The sequence below is a fragment of the Priapulus caudatus genome, unplaced genomic scaffold (assembly GCF_000485595.1).
Source record: "Priapulus caudatus unplaced genomic scaffold, Priapulus_caudatus-5.0.1 Scaffold314, whole genome shotgun sequence".
NCBI classification, from domain to species: domain Eukaryota; kingdom Metazoa; phylum Priapulida; class Priapulimorpha; order Priapulimorphida; family Priapulidae; genus Priapulus; species Priapulus caudatus.
The window spans coordinates 180,486-199,435 of NW_014577375.1; the positions used below are offsets into that span (position 1 = coordinate 180,486).

General features: G+C 40.3%; 3 protein-coding genes across 4 annotated transcripts in view; 2 read left to right on the forward strand and 1 right to left on the reverse strand.

Annotated features, from left to right (window-relative positions):
* Positions 1-6,617, forward strand: part of LOC106808921 (baculoviral IAP repeat-containing protein 6-like) — a gene marked incomplete in the record, with an annotated part of 38,836 nt that extends 32,219 nt beyond the window's left edge. The window contains 1 exon segment of the mRNA XM_014811840.1: positions 6,533-6,617.
* The window catches only part of LOC106808920 (cilia- and flagella-associated protein 57-like), a 19,225-nt gene extending 2,206 nt beyond the window's left edge, over positions 1-17,019 (reverse strand). For both annotated transcript variants that reach the window (XM_014811839.1, XM_014811838.1), the window contains exons 1-22: positions 16,819-17,019; positions 13,245-13,378; positions 10,519-10,709; positions 9,512-9,634; positions 8,938-9,068; positions 8,457-8,655; positions 7,991-8,140; positions 7,428-7,570; positions 6,972-7,137; positions 6,512-6,625; positions 5,925-6,012; positions 5,471-5,610; positions 5,091-5,276; positions 4,802-4,966; positions 4,418-4,573; positions 4,090-4,183; positions 3,149-3,339; positions 1,290-1,463; positions 988-1,182; positions 642-749; positions 319-435; positions 62-193 (exon numbers count right to left, since the gene is read on the reverse strand). In XM_014811839.1, the coding sequence (XP_014667325.1) occupies positions 62-193; positions 319-435; positions 642-749; positions 988-1,182; positions 1,290-1,463; positions 3,149-3,339; positions 4,090-4,183; positions 4,418-4,573; positions 4,802-4,966; positions 5,091-5,276; positions 5,471-5,610; positions 5,925-6,012; positions 6,512-6,625; positions 6,972-7,137; positions 7,428-7,570; positions 7,991-8,140; positions 8,457-8,655; positions 8,938-9,068; positions 9,512-9,634; positions 10,519-10,709; positions 13,245-13,378; positions 16,819-16,964 (3,243 nt within the window). In that variant the 5' untranslated portion in view covers positions 16,965-17,019. The remainder of the gene's footprint in view (positions 1-61; positions 194-318; positions 436-641; positions 750-987; positions 1,183-1,289; positions 1,464-3,148; positions 3,340-4,089; positions 4,184-4,417; positions 4,574-4,801; positions 4,967-5,090; positions 5,277-5,470; positions 5,611-5,924; positions 6,013-6,511; positions 6,626-6,971; positions 7,138-7,427; positions 7,571-7,990; positions 8,141-8,456; positions 8,656-8,937; positions 9,069-9,511; positions 9,635-10,518; positions 10,710-13,244; positions 13,379-16,818) is intronic.
* A 470-nt stretch (positions 17,020-17,489) lies between these two features.
* Positions 17,490-18,950, forward strand: part of LOC106808923 (alpha-ketoglutarate-dependent dioxygenase alkB homolog 7, mitochondrial-like) — a 6,063-nt gene continuing 4,602 nt past the window's right edge. Inside the window, exon 1 of the mRNA XM_014811845.1 lies at positions 17,490-18,026. Coding sequence (XP_014667331.1) covers positions 17,583-18,026 — 444 coding nt within the window. The 5' untranslated portion in view covers positions 17,490-17,582. The remainder of the gene's footprint in view (positions 18,027-18,950) is intronic.

The following is an 18,950-nucleotide window of genomic DNA, read 5'->3' on the forward strand; positions in this document are numbered from 1 at the left end:
CACGGACGATCATGCGATTCTACAAGCTGCATCTGACTATGTCAGATGAGCTAATAAATACCTTGTCCTGTTGCACATGTTTCTGATACAGAATTTTTAGACATTCTTTCAGCTTCTTTGGTTCTTGGATGTATCCAACGCAGTTATGGAGGTCTGTTCTAAATCTCTTCATCATCGCACCCAAGTCTTGTACCTAAAGGTAAGCAAAGATCCACGAAAATCCTGTTACTGTACACCCCGTCACAAAATTTTACATGAATTTATGATTAAGGATATATTTTTACGAAATTTTATTGCAGAAAGGAGTTGAAACTCTACCGTCTGTCTTTCGGAGCTCAGCTCACGATCCACCGCTCGTAATTTCTGTCTAAGCTCTGTCACGTTCAGGTCCAGCTGTGTGTTCAGCTTGTGGAATCTCTCCAGTTCGCCCTCCATCTAGAAGACAACAACTAAATATCGACAAAGGCATACAAGAACAGACAAACATTGAATAACTATCTAGTACGTACGTATAGGTCGAAATTGAAGTTGATTAAATTAACACAATATTTACTTTGGGTAATGGTACAGATTAACATTTTTTAACTACATCCCATTTTTCTATAATGAGTTTCCCTGATGTTAAAGCACAAATCACATACGGCCTGTATTTGTTCCTTCATCTCCTTCACTTCATTCTCCCTCGGCTCAATCTGTTTCTTCAATTCTTTAATTTTATAGTCCAAGACAAACTTGAATTTTTCCAGCTCCTGTAGAGAGAATATAATACTGCTGATCAGTATACTGTAAAACCTGTCCAACTGTAGTACTACCTCACAAAATCTTCACTTGCCTTAGCCATTATCAGACTGATAGGGATGAACTATTTGGCTAATAAAGTGGCTAATATATACTGAACAAATATTTATATTTTGAAAATCTGCACATTTGCATATACACGATGAGATGTTTTCAGCAATCTGATTTAAATTTTAATTCACTTTATACCTGATTCTTCTTCTTTAAGTCATAGATCCTTTTCTCTTTGTCCTGGATGGTCTCATCCCGCTCTTGGATTTGCCTATGCAGTCCCACAATGTCCTTCTCCAGAGACCTGATGACACCCAGCAGTTTCCCCTGTTCTGTCTGCAACTTAGTGATCTCGGCTTTATGGTCGTCTATCTCCTTCTGAAGGCTGGTGAACTGGAACGTACAAATAATATTTACAAACGCATAGCGTACCAGTTTCATTGCGTTTCTTCATAGCTACTGTTCTTAAATTATAATCCGTGACAGCCAGAGACACATGCCTTCTTCCTCATTATTCCTGTCTCTCCCTTCAGTCGGAGATTAGCTTCCTTCTCTTCACGCAGCTTCCTCTCATACTTGTTTTTCAAGTCTAGTATTTCACTGTCAGCATCCTCCTCGATCTGTCGCTTGGTTTCTTCATATTCTTTGTTCTTTTGCCTGCTCTCTTCGTGCACCTATGTATGGAATAGATAGGAATGTCTCAAATGCACTGTGATCAAGCAGACACTTGCAAAATCTCAACCACTTTCAGATTTCTTCAAACAAGTGCCGCGGAGCGACAGCGCTCATCTCACGTCTACTGCGGTGACTCTGTGGTGGAGTGGTGGGATTCTAGTAAACCCTGTTAGTCCCAAATGTGTTCACATACGTACGTGCCGAAACAGTGGAAGGCACAGGGATGGTATCAGGAACCTTCTCGAAGGAATGTTCGTTGGGATCGTTATGAAAGTTGCCACGAGATGGCGCATACGTTTAAGTGTCTTAAGATTAAAGATGGAAGCTCCCATCATATGTAGTAGCAACAACTATTTGCAAGACAGAATAGGTAAGCACTCATCCATTTACCAACGCAAGCCTACAGGCTGAAACAGAGAGCTGCCACCTGTAACTAATTAACGCAGGTAAAAACTACACAGTACTATCACCACCACATGCACTGGCAGTGGCTACTGGCAGTGGCATAAGTTCCATGTAACACACTGACAGTACAGAATGCCATAGAAATTATACGATTTAAGGAGCATAAACCTTCTTCAACCAAATTTAGCTTTTGAAATTTCACTGTGACATTGTAGCCTCATACGTCCAGGCATGTATATATTCTACTAGCAAACCCGGCAGTAAAATTATTTCTAACAGTAAACAAATCCATGTTTAACCCTCCTCTTCAGGGTCAAAAGGTTATCCGACACTTACTCTTCGTATGTCAGCGGAAAGTACATTTCATGGTCCTTTCAATAAAGCCATAAAAATGGTAGGTCACCGCTGTAACAAAAAAGTTTTTCAATCGCTCTGTCAGACCATGTCCTCAGAAAATGTCTAAAATCTGCCCTGTGCCCCATTGACCTTTGACCTGTGACCTCCAATTTCGGCACAGTGATGGCTTTTCCTACCATGATGCTATACACCGACTATCACGAGCCTAGGTCAAGCCGTTTAGATTTGTGCCGCATTTCTGCATTTCCTCCCTATACCTTAAGTTAAGGAGGGAATGTTCCCCCTTTTTTTACACCTCTTGACCCCCCAGCTTCGACATCCCAACTCGTTTTCGTATTACCCCTCCACGTCCCGACTTTCGACTGTTGACGGATGCACGGACGGCCGGCCGGACGGCCAGACGGACGATCATGTGATTCTACAAGCTGCACCTGACTACGTCAGATGAGCTAACAACCATAAAACAAAGATTTTCCACCAAACATCAAAAGACAATTCTAATCTTGTAACCAGCAAGGGAAAAGAGAGGGACCCACACATTTAGTGGAGATGTGAGACCAAGGCAGATGCCAAACAAACTGGTATGGGGTGGAACGAGACGTAGGGACTACCTAGAATATGGTGTGATTGAGAAGTCTTCAATTGAATTGAAACTGCCATCGCAAAATTGAACATATATAAGATAATAATAATAATTGTGATTCAATTTATTTAAGATAACATATTAGAAAGCCATTAGTACACGACTTATAAAACAATGTAAAACACAAACGAAAACGGGTTATGTAACATTGTGCATCACTAGACAACAGGTCGTGATTTCCAAGACACCAACGAGCTTCGAGTTTTTAATTCGAACCTGCTTAACGCAGGAAATCCCAGCTAACAGCAGAGTGCTAGCTGGCATGGCCTAGGTACGCACCTGCTCCAGCTGCTGAGACTTGTCGAGCAGCTTGGCTTCATAGTATTCAGTCAGCTCCTCGCAGGCTCTCTCCTTGCTGACGCCTGCCTCTCTCAGCTGCACTTCAAACTCCTCCTGCAGCTTGTGCATGCGTGCCTGAAGCTCCTCGTACTTCTCGTACTCCATCATCAGCTTCTTGTTGTTAGCAGCCTCTGCAGCAGGTAGTGAGACAGTAACCAAAACCTCCTTCTATGCTGTTCGCAATGCAAACTCGTCCTCGGTTAAGCAACGGATACATGAAGCACCTTGCAGGCACTTACACAATGCATTGATTAGTATCTAATTCTAATCACGTCAATTATGCTGCACATTAACAGTGAACACCCTTGCAACGCCTGCATGGCTCCTTTACAGACTTTTCACAGCGGGTTAGATCCGTGAATTACGTTGATACTAGAGCTGGGCAATATTTCCATTACGATTCTCAAGTGAACCCATATCATTATTGATTTTGTGACTAATCACATGTATGGTGTACATTTATTTACTCATTAGCTAGCTTGCAATATGTGCTTACATTCATAGAAGTGGTTTATATGGTGATATATATTTTTAGACATTTGGATGAACTAACAACTAACAGAAACGAATAAGCTGTATAATAATAGCCGAGTATCTAGAAGATTGGAGCCACGTGCTGCAATGAGATATCTTTGGTAACCAAACTATGAATAATAGATGCATGACCATTGCTATACAGCAGGCTGTCTGACATCTACTATGTATTATAAATTCTACTATGCATATATCTTACAACCATCTATTTATTGTTACTACTTGTGATAAGGAAGAACATGTCGGTCTATCTATAATGCATATTTTTATACACAAAAAGTGTGCATTAAAACCTCTTTAATTATTCACGTAATTAAAGGACAGTGTATTAAGATATTCAACCACACCCAATTGCTCAAGTTCAGTTGCATGAGATTCTTGAATGGTCTGCAGCTGCTCTCCATGCCTGGCTTCCTGTCTCTCCTTAGCTAACTCCAGCGCCTGTTGTTTAATAAATTCAACATCACATTTGAGATAAGTGTAATGTAAGTGATCTTAATGGTTTTTACACTGATTTATGTTAACTCAGTGCCATATGATATGATATGTCAAAAGCGTTGGTACTGGTTATGATCCATATATAATCAAGTTTGGCCAAGATCTGCATAGCATCCATATAAATTACTGTGCCAATACCATCAATTTAATAGTAATTAAAGTAACCATGACAGTGACCTTGCTCTTGTTCTTTATCTCCTCCATCTCCAGTACAAACTTGTCGGTCATGTCCTTGTACTTTTCATTGTAGTTCATGTCTTTGAGGCGCAGTTGATACTCGTTCTCCATTTTAAGTTCTTCTACTCTAGTCTTTAACTCACTCATCAGCGAATTCTGCATATGGTTGGGAAATACATAAGTTCGACCCATCAAGCACAAGCATTAGGAATTGTCATGTCTGCTTCCTAGGAATCCGGCATGAGTGATAACACTACTTGTTGGTACTAATAGTTGCTTTTATCAGTCACTGAAAATCTACAGTTTAAGAAAGGAATTTTCGAAATATAAAGTATTGAAGTAAACTTGAGTTATAAAGTAATGGTTGAATTAGCTATATCCTACCTTCTCCTCCAGGTCGCTTTTAGTTATGAGAATCTCCTCTGAGTAAATGATGTCTTTGTCTCTCTTCATGAGTGCTCTGCCCTCTCTCTCACTTACCTTCCACAGGATGATGCATGCATCATCTGACACAGTCACCAGGAACTGGTCATCATACGTTACTGCCATCTGGAACATACGGCGCAACTAGTAAAATTACCTGGGAAACAAGAGGTCATAGGTACGTCTTGCTGAATGTTAGTCATCGTAAACCGACCACAAATTACGAACGGTTCAAGAAAGCTAAGCGCACCCTAGTTATTTGCGAACTATGAGCCTGGTGCTCCTGCCACTCTCCCGGCACAGCCAAGTTGCCTTGCGTTGTTGACTTCATGCACTGAAGTGTTCCCTGTGCACTTCCACTGAACAGCATGCGGCCAGAATGCGCAGTTGCCACTGCCGTCAAGGTTGTCCCTCTCGAGTCGACGTCATGTGTCACCTATGTCACGTATGAGTAAACACCATACTTGTTCGTTAGCCATGTTCATCGTCGAACTGCTATATATTCATCATCAGTGCATTTACTCATGTGATGTTGTTAAATTTTTGTTGAAAATAGTACTATCATGACATGATTTGTACACACATTAAATAAGTAACACAATTACGTGCAAAGACAATTCTAGTTCATACCTGTGATTCTGTGGCACTTTTTAAAGCTATCTCCTTAATGCTCTGATCAGATCCGACAGCAAATGTCGTGAAGCCATCGGGGGCCACGCAGACACTGTTGTAGCTACATGACTTAATCACACATTCACCCAGCCGCTTCCCTGTGGATTAAAAAATAACTTTAATATAAATGATAGTTAAAATACTTATAGATCATTCTTATTTAACCATACAGTTCGTCGTAAGTCATGGTTAAACTAACCATTATATACATATTTCTTTGATTAATGAAACTTGCACTCTCATGCAACGAGTTGAAAATCATGTAATATTCATTGCTACCCGAACACTGAGAGGAAAATAAGATAACTTTAACAGACTATATCTTGTAAACCACTTACAAATTACACTCCTCAACGTTACAGCTACAGAATGTCAAATAAAGATAAAATATACAAGGTTGTTGCAAACATACCTGTGGAAACGTCCCAAGAATAAACTGCACCATCCCATCCACATGAAATAATTCGAGAATCATCCAGTGTCCAGATTACGACCTTCACCTGGGAAATTTACAGCAGGAGCACAGCTAAAATTTGCTGTCCAAGCATCAAATTTCATACATTCACGCAAAACAGACATACATTCGTCCAGTACAATTCCTATTTGCATTGAGAGCATTATGGCTCAGCTCGTTGTAATCGCAGCTGACAATTAAATGTGTGTCTATAGGATTACCATTAGACTGGCAGTTTGCAAGCATGAATTTTGATAAGCTAGGTTTTTAACAGCAACTAATAAATAGCTTCTATAAACGGTTAGACTGTTTTCATATTTGTGAAACAATGTATTTCCACAAACTAACCCTATTGTCTCATAAGCCGGGGTTTTTTTTTATTTGGATGTATGCACGTTAAGTGTGTGGCCCTCCAAACTCCTTTTAAACTACTGACCCCACTGTACAACTGTACATGGTACGGTTACACGCAGGGTTCATGAGATGGCAGAGATGCCCGTAATGCCGGGTCTCCTTCTTTTTATTAATGAATACTAAATACCTACTTTTCCATTGTGGCCTTTCAGATTTGCAACATTCTCAAAGGTGACTGTCGAATAGACCTGGATGACATTGCCATGTACTGCGACAAACAAGTGGCCTCCGTTGCTGAACCTGCACTGTGATACACAAATTGAAGACGGGCATTACTGCCAAGTGAGAAGAGCGGTAACAATATACCTACCACATGAATCCTTGCGAAGTCGTTAATGTAAGACAATTTCATGCCATGTATGCAGGCTTGTTTGTGTAACAAAATCAAAGTGAACCTTTATAATACAACATTTTGTTTCGGTTATAAGAGCCATCTCCCAACTCCATTTTTTAGTCCAGGCAACCTTCTATATATTATTAGTATGCTAATTGTAACTCGAGCATGCCAACTCATACACCACAATTGATTATCTGGCATAAACACAAGTTGCGGCATTGCACATGGTACTGTTGACTAATATTATAAATTACCTCCCGACAGCCACGGATCATGAACTCCTTGAACGTTCTGATATCATCAATGAGTAGATTCATCAAACGGACCTTATCGCTAAAGCCAGCCAGGATGTACAATCCTGATGGATGAAACGCAACACTGTACACCTCTTCCTGGAACTCTTTGTATAATTCCAGTGAACTAGAATGATAATTTTAATGAATTTGTAACAACAGCAAGATGACATCCAAGAATATCAGGTCTGAAAAAATATATTCTAGAAAACATATTAGCTCTGTTGGGGACGTTTTGCTTCAAACACAATATGTTTATGAAAAGTTAATTAGTAATTAGTAGCTTAAGATGTTATCATGATTAATATTATTGTTGTAAAATTCTTGTAATAATTGCACATGTGCAAGTATTGCTGTTAAACGTGGTACACGTACTAGACCTTTGGACCTTGAGCATTTTTGCAAAAATGTTCTCACCAAGTTTCAAAGTTCCATATGCGAATAGATTTGTCCATTGAGCAAGTGGCAAACCAGGGTTTCCTGATGCACACATCAAGACCACTTATGATGTTCGAATGAAACAGCTGGCTGGCCGTCTCAAACCTAACAGCTTCCTTATGCTGTAAACACAAGCGATCTCTTCAGATCATCATAAATGAACATCACTAACAATTAATGGCTATATAATGTAATCACACACATATAAAGACCAAGGTCGTAGCTAGTAGGGGGGGGGGGGCAGTTGCCCCCAGAAATATGTAGATTCATTATGGTCAATGGTGGTCACCTTTCTAGAATACGCACGCCACACTGTGGCTTTACCCCCCCCCAGGCAATATGGGTTAGCTATGCTCCTGATGACTAGTGCTAAAATGGTATTGATAAAAAAATCATAACATTTAAGCTGACAACAATGACGATGCAATGACGATGCAATGACGATCACAGGGGCGATAATAGTTATAGCATTTTATATAGGGTTTATACACAGGTTAATATATCCAGCACTGTTTTCCAAACAATGAAAATTAGTAGCACACCGTTCCTAAATCCGCACTGGAGAGTGTCATGGAGAATATCTGGTTTCTATCTGTACTGGCCACTAGAGTTTCCTCGGATGGACTGATGGCAAGGGTAAGAATTAGCTCTGCATCTTCAGTGCCCTCTGCTACCAGACTGCGCTCTGGAACCTACATACAAGTCATACAGAAGCCTGGTCAGCTTTCACCAGACAACTACTTAGGTTATTGTTAAATATATTGCCATCATCTCTTACTTGCAAATAAGAAAGGATCGATGAGCTCAGTATACGTTCAGTCTAATCATAGAATGGATTCCATTTTCAGCTGGAACTGGATTACTATCAGTTTCTCCAAGTACAACATTTTCATTTAAATATGCATTCAATACTAAATAAGAATGCTGTGTATAACTTCTGGTATATACATCTCGAGCCATGCAGTAAGCAACGAGTATTAAGCTACTCACTACATGAATCAAACTCACCTTGATTTCTTTCGTTTTTTTAAAAAACGTTTTCGTTTCAGTGCCTCTTTCAAAAAGATGGACAGTGCCCTGACCACAGGCACAGGCGATTCGGGTGCCTTTGGAATAAGTAGCAATGCTCGTGACTTTATACATATTCGCAGGTATGCTACCTTGATGTGACTCTGACGTAATGTGCTCATGTTTATCATTATCTTTCCTAAGTAGAAATCAAATAGAATTCAAATAGAAGCTTCCAAGCATACAATGCCAAGTAACAATAATTACTTGAAAGTGACTAGAGAAGTATATTTTATAATTCCAACTGAAAATCACTTTTTTTAATTTTAACATCAAAATTATGAAATGAGCTCCTATACCTTATGAGGTCAGGTTTGCTGCATAGCATCACTGTAACAATGGTATTTTTATGGTTTTTCAAAGATTATGAAAATTTTGGGCCCAATTATTGTCTCAAGTAATAATCACTATACCAACTTACTTAGTGTTTGTGCCTGGCTTGTAGATGTAGTAATCAGCCTTGTGTTCACCTTCCTCAAACAGCATTACTCGGCCATTGTCAGTGCCTACAATGATGCGATCCTCTGGACTCCAGTGCAGAGCTGTGAAATTCTGCAAAAAGGTAAATGTGTACATAAAGATCAAAGGAATAAATAAAAAATCAAATTTTAAATAATTTTTAACTGCCCCATAGTGTATCAAATGTCTAGAAATTAATACATGGCTTCCCTTTGTCCAATTGTGTGTGCACGTGCATGCGTGTCTGTGTCCGTGTGTGCGTGCGTGCGTGAATGCACCTGTGCATGCATGTGCGTGTGTGTGCGTGCGTGCGTGTGCACGTGTCTGTGTGCGGGTCTGTGTGTCAGCGCATGTGTGCGTGTATGCATACGTGCATGGGTTGTTAAAGAAAGAAGAAAATAAAAAATTTAATAACTAAACATGTCTACAAATATCTAACAATTAAAGTTCAACTTATTCCTATTATTTACAACACGTGATAAAATGACACCCAAAAGCAAATTGAAGGAAATGAAGTGTGCAATACGGCATAATACCTGTAGCTCAGAAGCTTTAGCCTGGTGACATTGCTTTATGTTCCCCTCAGTAAACTTGTAAAGCTTGAATATACCTTCTCCAACAACTACAATATGTGTGTTGTCAAACGGACTAAACGCCACCTGATCAAAGCAACCAATTAATGATCATGTAATTACAGTAACTTTTTCCCATATTTGCGAGTTGAGTACAAGAGTACCCTAATTAAATCAAATCCCAATATTAGCTTGACCGTAGTCAAAAACTGGCTGTCTAATTAAAAATACACATATCAATGAGTATATGCGCATTGGGAAGAAGTAAGGTAAGTGGAGCACTATGATAGTTCATAGAGCGGGTTGCTATCAGATCTTATTTTAGTTATACATGTATTCATATAGATCTGTGAGTTTCTTATAAAGCTAATTACCACCATTCGCATACTGAACAGGAACATCTTGTCTGACAATACGTCCGTGTTACATTTCATTCATGGGTGGCTAGGAACAACTAGGGTGTGCAGTTCGGGTCAGAAACAATGTAAAATATCTTCTTCTTGCACATCCCCCTATCACTCCCACCTTCTTCTCTGTTGCATTATCCATAATTTACATAATAACTTCGAATGATTTTATTTTATTACTAATATTACTGATACATTTTGGGGATTATACAATCTTGTTTAGAATCAAATCTTGGCATTCTTCCCAAATAGAAACTAAAGCTCATAGGGTCTATGTCCCCCAGGGTACTGCCGGAACGTACCCTGGTAACTATCTGATACGGTTAGGCTTAGGGTTAGGGTTAGGGAGTAGGTGTAGGCGACTTCCTAGACTCGTTAGTGGAGTAGGCGAGGTACGGTCCGGCATATTAGATAGTACCAGGGTACGTTCCGGCAGTACCCTCGCGGACGTAGACCCTCTCAGCGAAACTAAATGCAGTAATACCAGGGATGCCATAATAGAGATTTCTATTATGTAAGAGATCTCCATCATTTCTCACTTGGTAATATCATGGTAATACACACCTGATGAACTGGCGACATTGAATCTGACTTGGATGTTTTTATTGATCCTAGTACTCTAGCCTTCTCCCATTGCCAAAGCACCAATGTCCAGTCTGGATGATTACACTGAGCAATCAAAAACTTGCTATCATGAGAAAATGCTAGACTCACACACTCCTGTCCCTGAACATCCAGGCAATTAAGGATTTTTCCTGCATAAAAAACCAATAAACCATGCATTCTATCATGAGTTGTATTTAATAGACATATTTGAAATACCTTGTTTTGTTTTGTTTAAATAACCATGTTTTATTTAATTGAATGAAAATGAATTTATATTTTAAATCATTCACTTGAGACATCAAATATATTTTCATAATAGTTTCCTCTTTTCTACGTGGAGATATATGATAAATGTAGCAATAAAGGCTATTGTCTATAGTAACTAGAGTAAGATAATTCTGCATTAGCTCCACTATGTAGCTCCCTTTTAATAACGTCCGAGTCTGATGCAACAGGAACATGCATGGGCCTGTGTGGTATGGGTATACAAACATGCATGAATTCAGGGGTCGAAATTAGCGGTATCCCGATATCCGCGGATTCTTGTGCGGGATACCAGATTTCAATGCTTGGTATCCCGCCGGGATAGTAAAAAAAAATCGTCATAATCGGGATAGTGGTTGTTGAGTTATCAACTTTATACCGTAGCGCATCTGAGCAAGTGCGAGAGCGCGAGTGCGCGCCCTTAGTTACTAATTTACTATGCCACACTAGCGTTTTTATACAGCAGGCATAGCATATTTGCAAGCGCAAGCGTGGCCGATGTTGATCATGTGTATACATTGATGTGTATCATGATGTGTATGATGTGCATGATGTGCATGTGTGATGTCTGATGTGCATGTGTGATGTGCATGTGTGATGTGCATGTGTGATGTGTGATGTGCATGATGTATACATTGATGTGTGATCATGTGTATACATTGATGTATACACATGATCATGTGAACATGTGTATACATTGTATCATGATTGTATCAAGCGAGCCAGACAATGCGTCTAGACAATACGTCTGCAGTGTACTGTGGAGGCGTATGTGAAATCATAGATATATACAACACCTGTGTTGTATCAAGAGCAGATAAAGAAGGCACGCTCTTGGCACCTTCTTTATACGCTCTTGGTATATATCTATGGTAAAATGAAATGCTCGCGAATGCACTCAGCCCACTAATGATTAGACGCGGGAGCGACGCTCGCGGGAGTATAATTGTCAGGAGTAGATAATAGGGAATCCCCTATAATAATTCCCTATTATCTACTCCTGATAATTATAAATATGCTGAGCACTGGTATTGCGTGCATTGTGGAGAGGGCTGCGCTTCGCTCACTTTGCTGCTTCAGATTTGTTCCTGTTTTTTTAACCACACTCACAGGCCTGTTGTTTTTCATTCAGTAATTACCTTTTGCTCTTATCACGGCATTTTAATGTTTTGCTCTTTCGGAATCGTGTCTAACCTATACAAAATGTTAAAATCTTGGCTGAAAAATACTCGTCAAACATCATCTCCTGTTGTTATCAACGAGGAAGAGACAATAGACAAGGTTGAAAGGCCAGAATCAGTGGTAAATCAGCGGAAAGAAAGGTGTAGAGAAAAAAGAGAAAAGGAGATAAAACGCCGGTATGAACAAACGAAAAGGGCAAGGAAGTTCAAAGAATCCTGGAATAAATCATTTCCCTGGGTGACATTGACAGATGGCAATATGTTTTGTAATTCTTGTCTGACCAACATTGCCTTAGCAGATAAAGACAGTAAATTTGTGAAGGAAGGCTGTGTGAATTTTCACATTAAAGCACTTCAGATGCATGACAAGAGTGAAGGGAACAAAAAGTGTTTTGGTAAGAAAAAGGCAGAATATGCAGTTCCAGGCACAAATCCGGCAGGAAAAGCTTTAAAGAGTTTGAATGACAAAGAGTTTGGGAAATTACAAAAAATGTTCAGAATCTCTCACTCCATTGCGAAAAAAGGTAAAGCATTCACTGACTATGTTTGGATATGTGACCTAGAAGAGGCTAACGGAATGGATCTGGGTGAAACGTACCGACATGACAGGGCTGCACGAAAATTTGTTACCTACATTGCTGAGAATGAACGCATTAATATGTCAAAAGAACTGAATGCAGCACCATTTTATAGTGTGATGTTCGACGGATCCACTGATTCGTCAGTAACAGAAGCCGAGATCATGTACGTCAGATACTGTAACCAGGGAAAAGTCAACACCAAGTTTTTGGCTTTCCAAAACATTGCAAAAGCGAATGCAGAAAATATTATGCACCTAATCGAACGGACTCTGAAGGAGTACGGGGGCATTTCGGACCCAAATCTGTATGCCAAAATAGTAGGATTCGGCGCCGATGGTGCAAGTGTGAACATGGGAGTAAACACTGGAATTGGCGAGACTTAGAAAAAAATAAACCATTGCTGACATCAGTTCATTGCATGGCACATCGGCTTGAACTTGAACTCAAGATTTTGGATACCAACATTGTTGAAATTACTATCCAAAAAATCCGGGATACCAGATCTTTGGGGGGGATACCAGATTTCAATACTTGGTATCCCGAATGGATACCATAATAAAAAAATAATTTCGACCCCTGGCATGGCACCCAATATTGAATTTATTAATTTTACAAATCATCAGCAGCTTTCAATTTCCTAATTCTTAGTCTAACTTACGCTTTCTTAGTGTAATAAGGTCATAAATGGTGATAGTGGGTCTCTCTCCTTTCTCTGCGATAGCTAAAAGACGTCTGTTTGGGCTGACAACCTGTGCAGTTATCCCTTGTCCTTTCTCAGATCCCAAAATAAATCTGAAAGATAAATGCACAATATAAATTGCATACTTCGAACATATCCAACAAAAACCAGAGAAGAAGAAATTTACAATGCAGTCACAAATTCAGACCAGAAGCGTAGCTAACCCATTTTTCCTGGTGGGGGACAAAGCCATGCACATGAAAGATGACCGTCTTTGACCATATATTGTATCCACTTTTTTCTGCGGGGGGGGGGGGCAACTGCCCCCGTGCCCCCACCCCACGGCTAGCTACGGCCCTGTAGACAGGCCTGTTTCCACATGCATTTGACATTTCCAGCAACCGCACATGCGCATTGGTTTTGCTACTCTGGTAAAGATATCACAAACTAATATCGAAAACCTAATTAAACAGACTTTGTGGAACATAAATGGCGAGGGCCTGTTCTGATCAATAGGATAAATTAGATATAATAACTCAGGGCTGCCAACATTGAGTTAGAATTGAGAGTGAGATTATGCGAGGGTGCGGAGCGACCGAGCGGGGAGAGGGCATAGATTATAAGAAGGGGGTGCGCCCTCCCACACCACGGAGCTTTTGCATTTTTCAGCTTGAAATTGTGCATTCTGGTGCATACTTTTAAAGGGATAGTTTACTCTAGGTTCTAGGGTTATTTTCAGTTAATTTAGGTTAAAATTACGCTACATAAAATGTTTCATGGTTCAATCACCATTAGAAATATTATTAAAAAATGTTTTAAAACTAACGACTACAGTTTGATTACAACGACGGTGGCGCCATGCACTCAAAGTGCACGATCTGATAAGTTGCGCAAAACCACTTTCCAGCCAAGGGCTACAGACCGAGGATGTTTCTTATTTATTAATTTAAAAGCAAAAGGATTGTAATATCTTATAAACGACATATAGTTTCAGTTATATTATGGATAAATTTGTCCTATTTAAATAAATATCGTTCGGTTAAATAGCATTTAGGTATGAATATAATTGCACCTTTCTGATTAGCCCTCAGTCTGTAACGTGCAAAATAAATTGGCAAATACGCAACTTTTTCAGTGTGGCAGCACGGTCACGGGTGTCATGGCGCCGTTCAAATTTCGTAGCGTTGATGTGTAATTAATTATAACAATCAAATTAGGTATCTGGTAACAAATACGTGTGGGTATAGACGATTTGTTATACAGTAAATACAGTTATATGCAGTAAAATCCTAGAAGCTACTGTCCCTTTAAGTGAGTTTTTAAACATACACATGCATGCAATGCAATACACTGTAGTTCTGCTTTTAGGCTACTAGTACTAGACCACTGTGTAGTGGAACGGAACCGGAACGAATGGGCTTATTATAGACAGGGGTTTTAGCTAATCAGGTTATAGTTGCTCCTTCAGCTTCTTCGGTGAAACTCACTTACATAAAACTGTTCTCATTGGCGCGTAAGGCTCATAGTCATAGGGTCTATATGTCCCCCAGGGTACTGCCGGAACGTGCCCTGGGTACGGTCCGGTATACCGGAACGTATACCCTGGTCACTATTTGATATGGTTAGGGTTAGGATTAGGGTTAGGGTTAGGGTTAGCTCGATCTAGTACTATAGCCCGCTTACATTAACTGCCGCTGGCAGCGGCAGTTAATGTAAGCGGGCTATAGTAGTAGAGCTAGGTTAGGGTTAGGGTTAGGATTAGGGTTCGGGTTCGGGTTAGGGAGTAGGCGTAGGCGACTCCCTAGACTCGTTAGTGGAGTAGACGAGGTACGGTTCGGCATATTAGATAGACCGTAGGGTACGTTCCGGTATACCGACGTACGCAGGGTACCGTTCCGCAGTACCCGGGGGACATAGACCTCATCCAGCGCAGTAGGGCTCAAGGGGTGTTGTCGTAACAGTTACTACAGATATGTACGAGTAGCATATATGTATAAGTATTGTATAAACAAAGTATACCAGACTTGTACTACAGGAAGTGTACCTAACCCTAACCTATACCCTAACCTAACCCTATACTAACTCTAACCAACCCTAACATACGCTTTATAATAAAAATATATAACCATAATAGCTAAACAAACCTAAAACTTACGCTCGGGTACATATCTGAGGCCCGTAGCGCAGCTTTATATTGGGGGGGGTTTTCGTTTTTTCAATGTGCAATTTGCTTCTCGCCAGGGGCGTGTACAGGATTTTGTACGGGGGGGGGGGGAGGGGTCTAACCGTAAGCCAAAGTTGCGAGCGCGAAGGGGGGTCCTGGGGAAGATTTTTAAAATTAGACCCCTCAGATGCGTTTTCTGCGCTGAACAAGGGGGGGGGGTTTCGCGCTCCCTGGACCCCCCTGTACACGGCTCGCCTGCTCGGGCGCGAAGCGACCAGGCGCGGGACCAAGCGACCCGGCGCGGGGGGAGGGTGTGGGAGGTGGGGTGTTCACGTGTTCACCAGCCTCCCGCAGGACGAACTGGAGATTTTGCAATTATTACACTAAAATGGAGCGCCTGAGGTAAATTCTTGCAATTTTAAAAAAAAAATTTTGGGCTTGGGGAGGGGGGCTCGGGGGGGGGGGGTTCGTTCGAACCCCCCCGAACCTCCCCTGGCTACGGGCCTGTATCTGTAGTACCTGTTACGACAACGACCCTTCGTGCGTCAGTAGGCCTAATGACAGTACAGTAAAAACCCGCGTATAAGAACATAGATTTTTCCAAGTTAGCCTCAACATGTTCTTATATAAATGGTGCTTACTGAAAAATTAGGCTCAAAAGGTTCTTAAATAGGTTCTTAATTGTTTCTACTTTTAAAATGTACTAGCTGAAACCCGCGCTACGCGCGGGCTTAGTGACTGTGATGCATGTGTTACCAGTACAGTAGTGTTATGTGTAAGGTGTTATATGGAGAGTTTAGTTGTTGCACATGTTTGTTTTTTTATGGTTGAGATGTCAATACAAATACATGTATTTTCATGCTGAATGTGTTCTTATGTATATGCAATTTTTTGACCGCATTTCAGCCTAATCGCAGTGTTCTTAATCGACGTGTTCTTTTATGCGGGTTTTTACTGTATTATGTATATGTAAATAATGCAGTACTGTGTCTCAATAACAATGCCAGGGTGCTGGCATTGTTATTGTTCAATTTGTTGAGCATTGGCATTGGCATTGGCATTGGCATTGGCATTGTTATTGCATCGATATTGTTGAGCTCGTCTTTTTTTATTTTACCTGTGTTTCTTGCATTTCTTCATCTGCAGACTGCATGGAAAATTAAGAACCTACTTTAAAATCTTAGCCTAAAACAGGTTCTTATAGTAAAGGGGTCTAAATGGGAAATTTTAGCCTAACAGTAACATGTTCTTAAAATCTATGATGTTCTTATACGCGGGTTTTTACTGTATCATTAATTATGTCAGTAACAGCATAGATATATACAACACATGTATTGTATATATCTAATCTATGGTAACAGGGTACGGGTAGTATTTATTTTTGCTTACTTTTGTTGTTTCTGGTCGACATTAAATAAGACAACATAAGATCCTGCCGGGTACACAAGGGTTTGCTCATCATGGAAGGCAATATTATTCACAACAGATGACTTCACGCCAAATATATATTTGGCGGCGGCATTCGGTATAGCCATCGTCGCAGTCAAACACTGCTACACTGGCAAGTTAGTGGAGAGAACGCCAAGTGTTGCCCATAGCAACGTGCTTGCTAGACAGGTACCATGTCTCGACATTTGTACTCTGTACTCGTTTGAGATCTGCAGTTCACCCGTCTACGCACTTGTCGGACCTACTAAACTCCGAATTGTACCGAAACGTATCGTAATTTGTTACAATGTGGCAAAACATAGATTTATAGAAACAAGCCTCAGTCTATAGATATATACAATCAAGAGCAGATAAAGAAGGTCCTTCTTTATCTGCTCTTGATACAATATGTGTTGTATATAATATATCTATGCTCAGTCCTAGACTAAAGCACCCACGTGCCCACTAAAGCACCACGTTGACAACTAATTATAACGTTATGAGGTTTCCTATCCACGTTTCGCCACATTTTGACATATTTTTACACATTCCATTTACCCATTACCCATTTCCATACATTTAGATGTTTATTGGGACCTCGCTATGAAACCCACCCACAATTCAATGCAAGACCAACATGTCAGCGCCCTTGTGAAATCTTAGGAAACAGAAGTCATTCTCATTTTGTCCTATTTTTCCTGATGTTAATCAGCTAATAACGCAAAATGTCTGTAATTGCATTGCGTGTGCAACGTGTACCGTGCTGGCACATGTCGAGCGATATCCGTAGGAAGGCTTGCAATATTTTACCTACTGCTATACGAAATTATATTGTTGGTATATGTCAAACGAACGACAAACGTCTACAACAATTAATGGGATACTCGAATACTGGTATTAATGATCAAATTGAAAGAACCAAGACATCGGGTAGTAGTGGTGGCAACGACAACCATCGAACTGTTTCCTGTTCAGGTGTTGCGGATGCTGCAAATAGTCTTGATGGCTATCCGAACATTTCATTTTCCTCCCATAAAGCGAAGAAACTTGTAGGCGACTCGCTAATGGTGATCGACGATTTCATAACACCAGAAGAAGAAACAAGTTTTTTAGATGAAGTATTGCCATACATGAAACGACTACGTTATGAGTATGACCACTGGGATAATGTATGTATTGACATGTTTTTGTTTGTTTGTTTATGACAGTTTCAGGGCCCTAGCTAGGATTTTTTTCCCTATAGCCAAACAATTAGCCAGAATCATTTTTCATTAGCCAATTTGGATTCCTGTTAGCCACATCTGTAGCCTAACATTTTATGAACACAAAAAGGCGATAAATAATTTTTCTTTTCTTTATTCTTTCACAAACTTTTATATGCATGAAGTACAAAACTACACTTAGGCCATGAGAATGAAAAATCCGGTTTACCGTCCACCGCCCGCATGCCGCTTTAGTCCCCGCCCAAAAAAGTCATTATTTACCAAAAATTTCATTATTTGGAAAAAAATTCCCTCACTGAAACATAATACTAATACTAATAGACTAATCACAAGGTGTACTTAGCCTAAACAGCAATTCTGATGGATTTTGACAAGCTTGGGGCAGTCCGGATTGTACATGCCACTTTTCTAACCGCTAGACATATATCAGGGCGCCGGAATAAAGATTTGTCGAAAAAACCCGAAGATGACGACTTCAAACCGAAAATTCCCGAACGTGAAAAATGAAAAAATTTTCAGCCTGAAAAATAAAATAATGAATAATAAAGAGGGGCGGCTAGATTGTTTATTGTCTGTACTGTATTTCACTGTATTTCAGTACTTTCAGCCTAAAAATTAAAATTAAATAATACACACATAATGAAAGCCTCAATCACTTGTTTTAAAATTGCCTTGGACGGTAAACGGCGGATTTTTTCAATGTCTCACGGCCTAATTCGTTAATCACTCACGACAGCTGATCTGATGTCGGCGGACGAACTCATTGCACGCGGGGAGGCAGAGATCACCGCTGATATATCCTAGCACGGCTGATCTACACTCTAACGTACCCTGGCACAGTGGGAGGCAGGCAACTAGACGGCTAGCCCG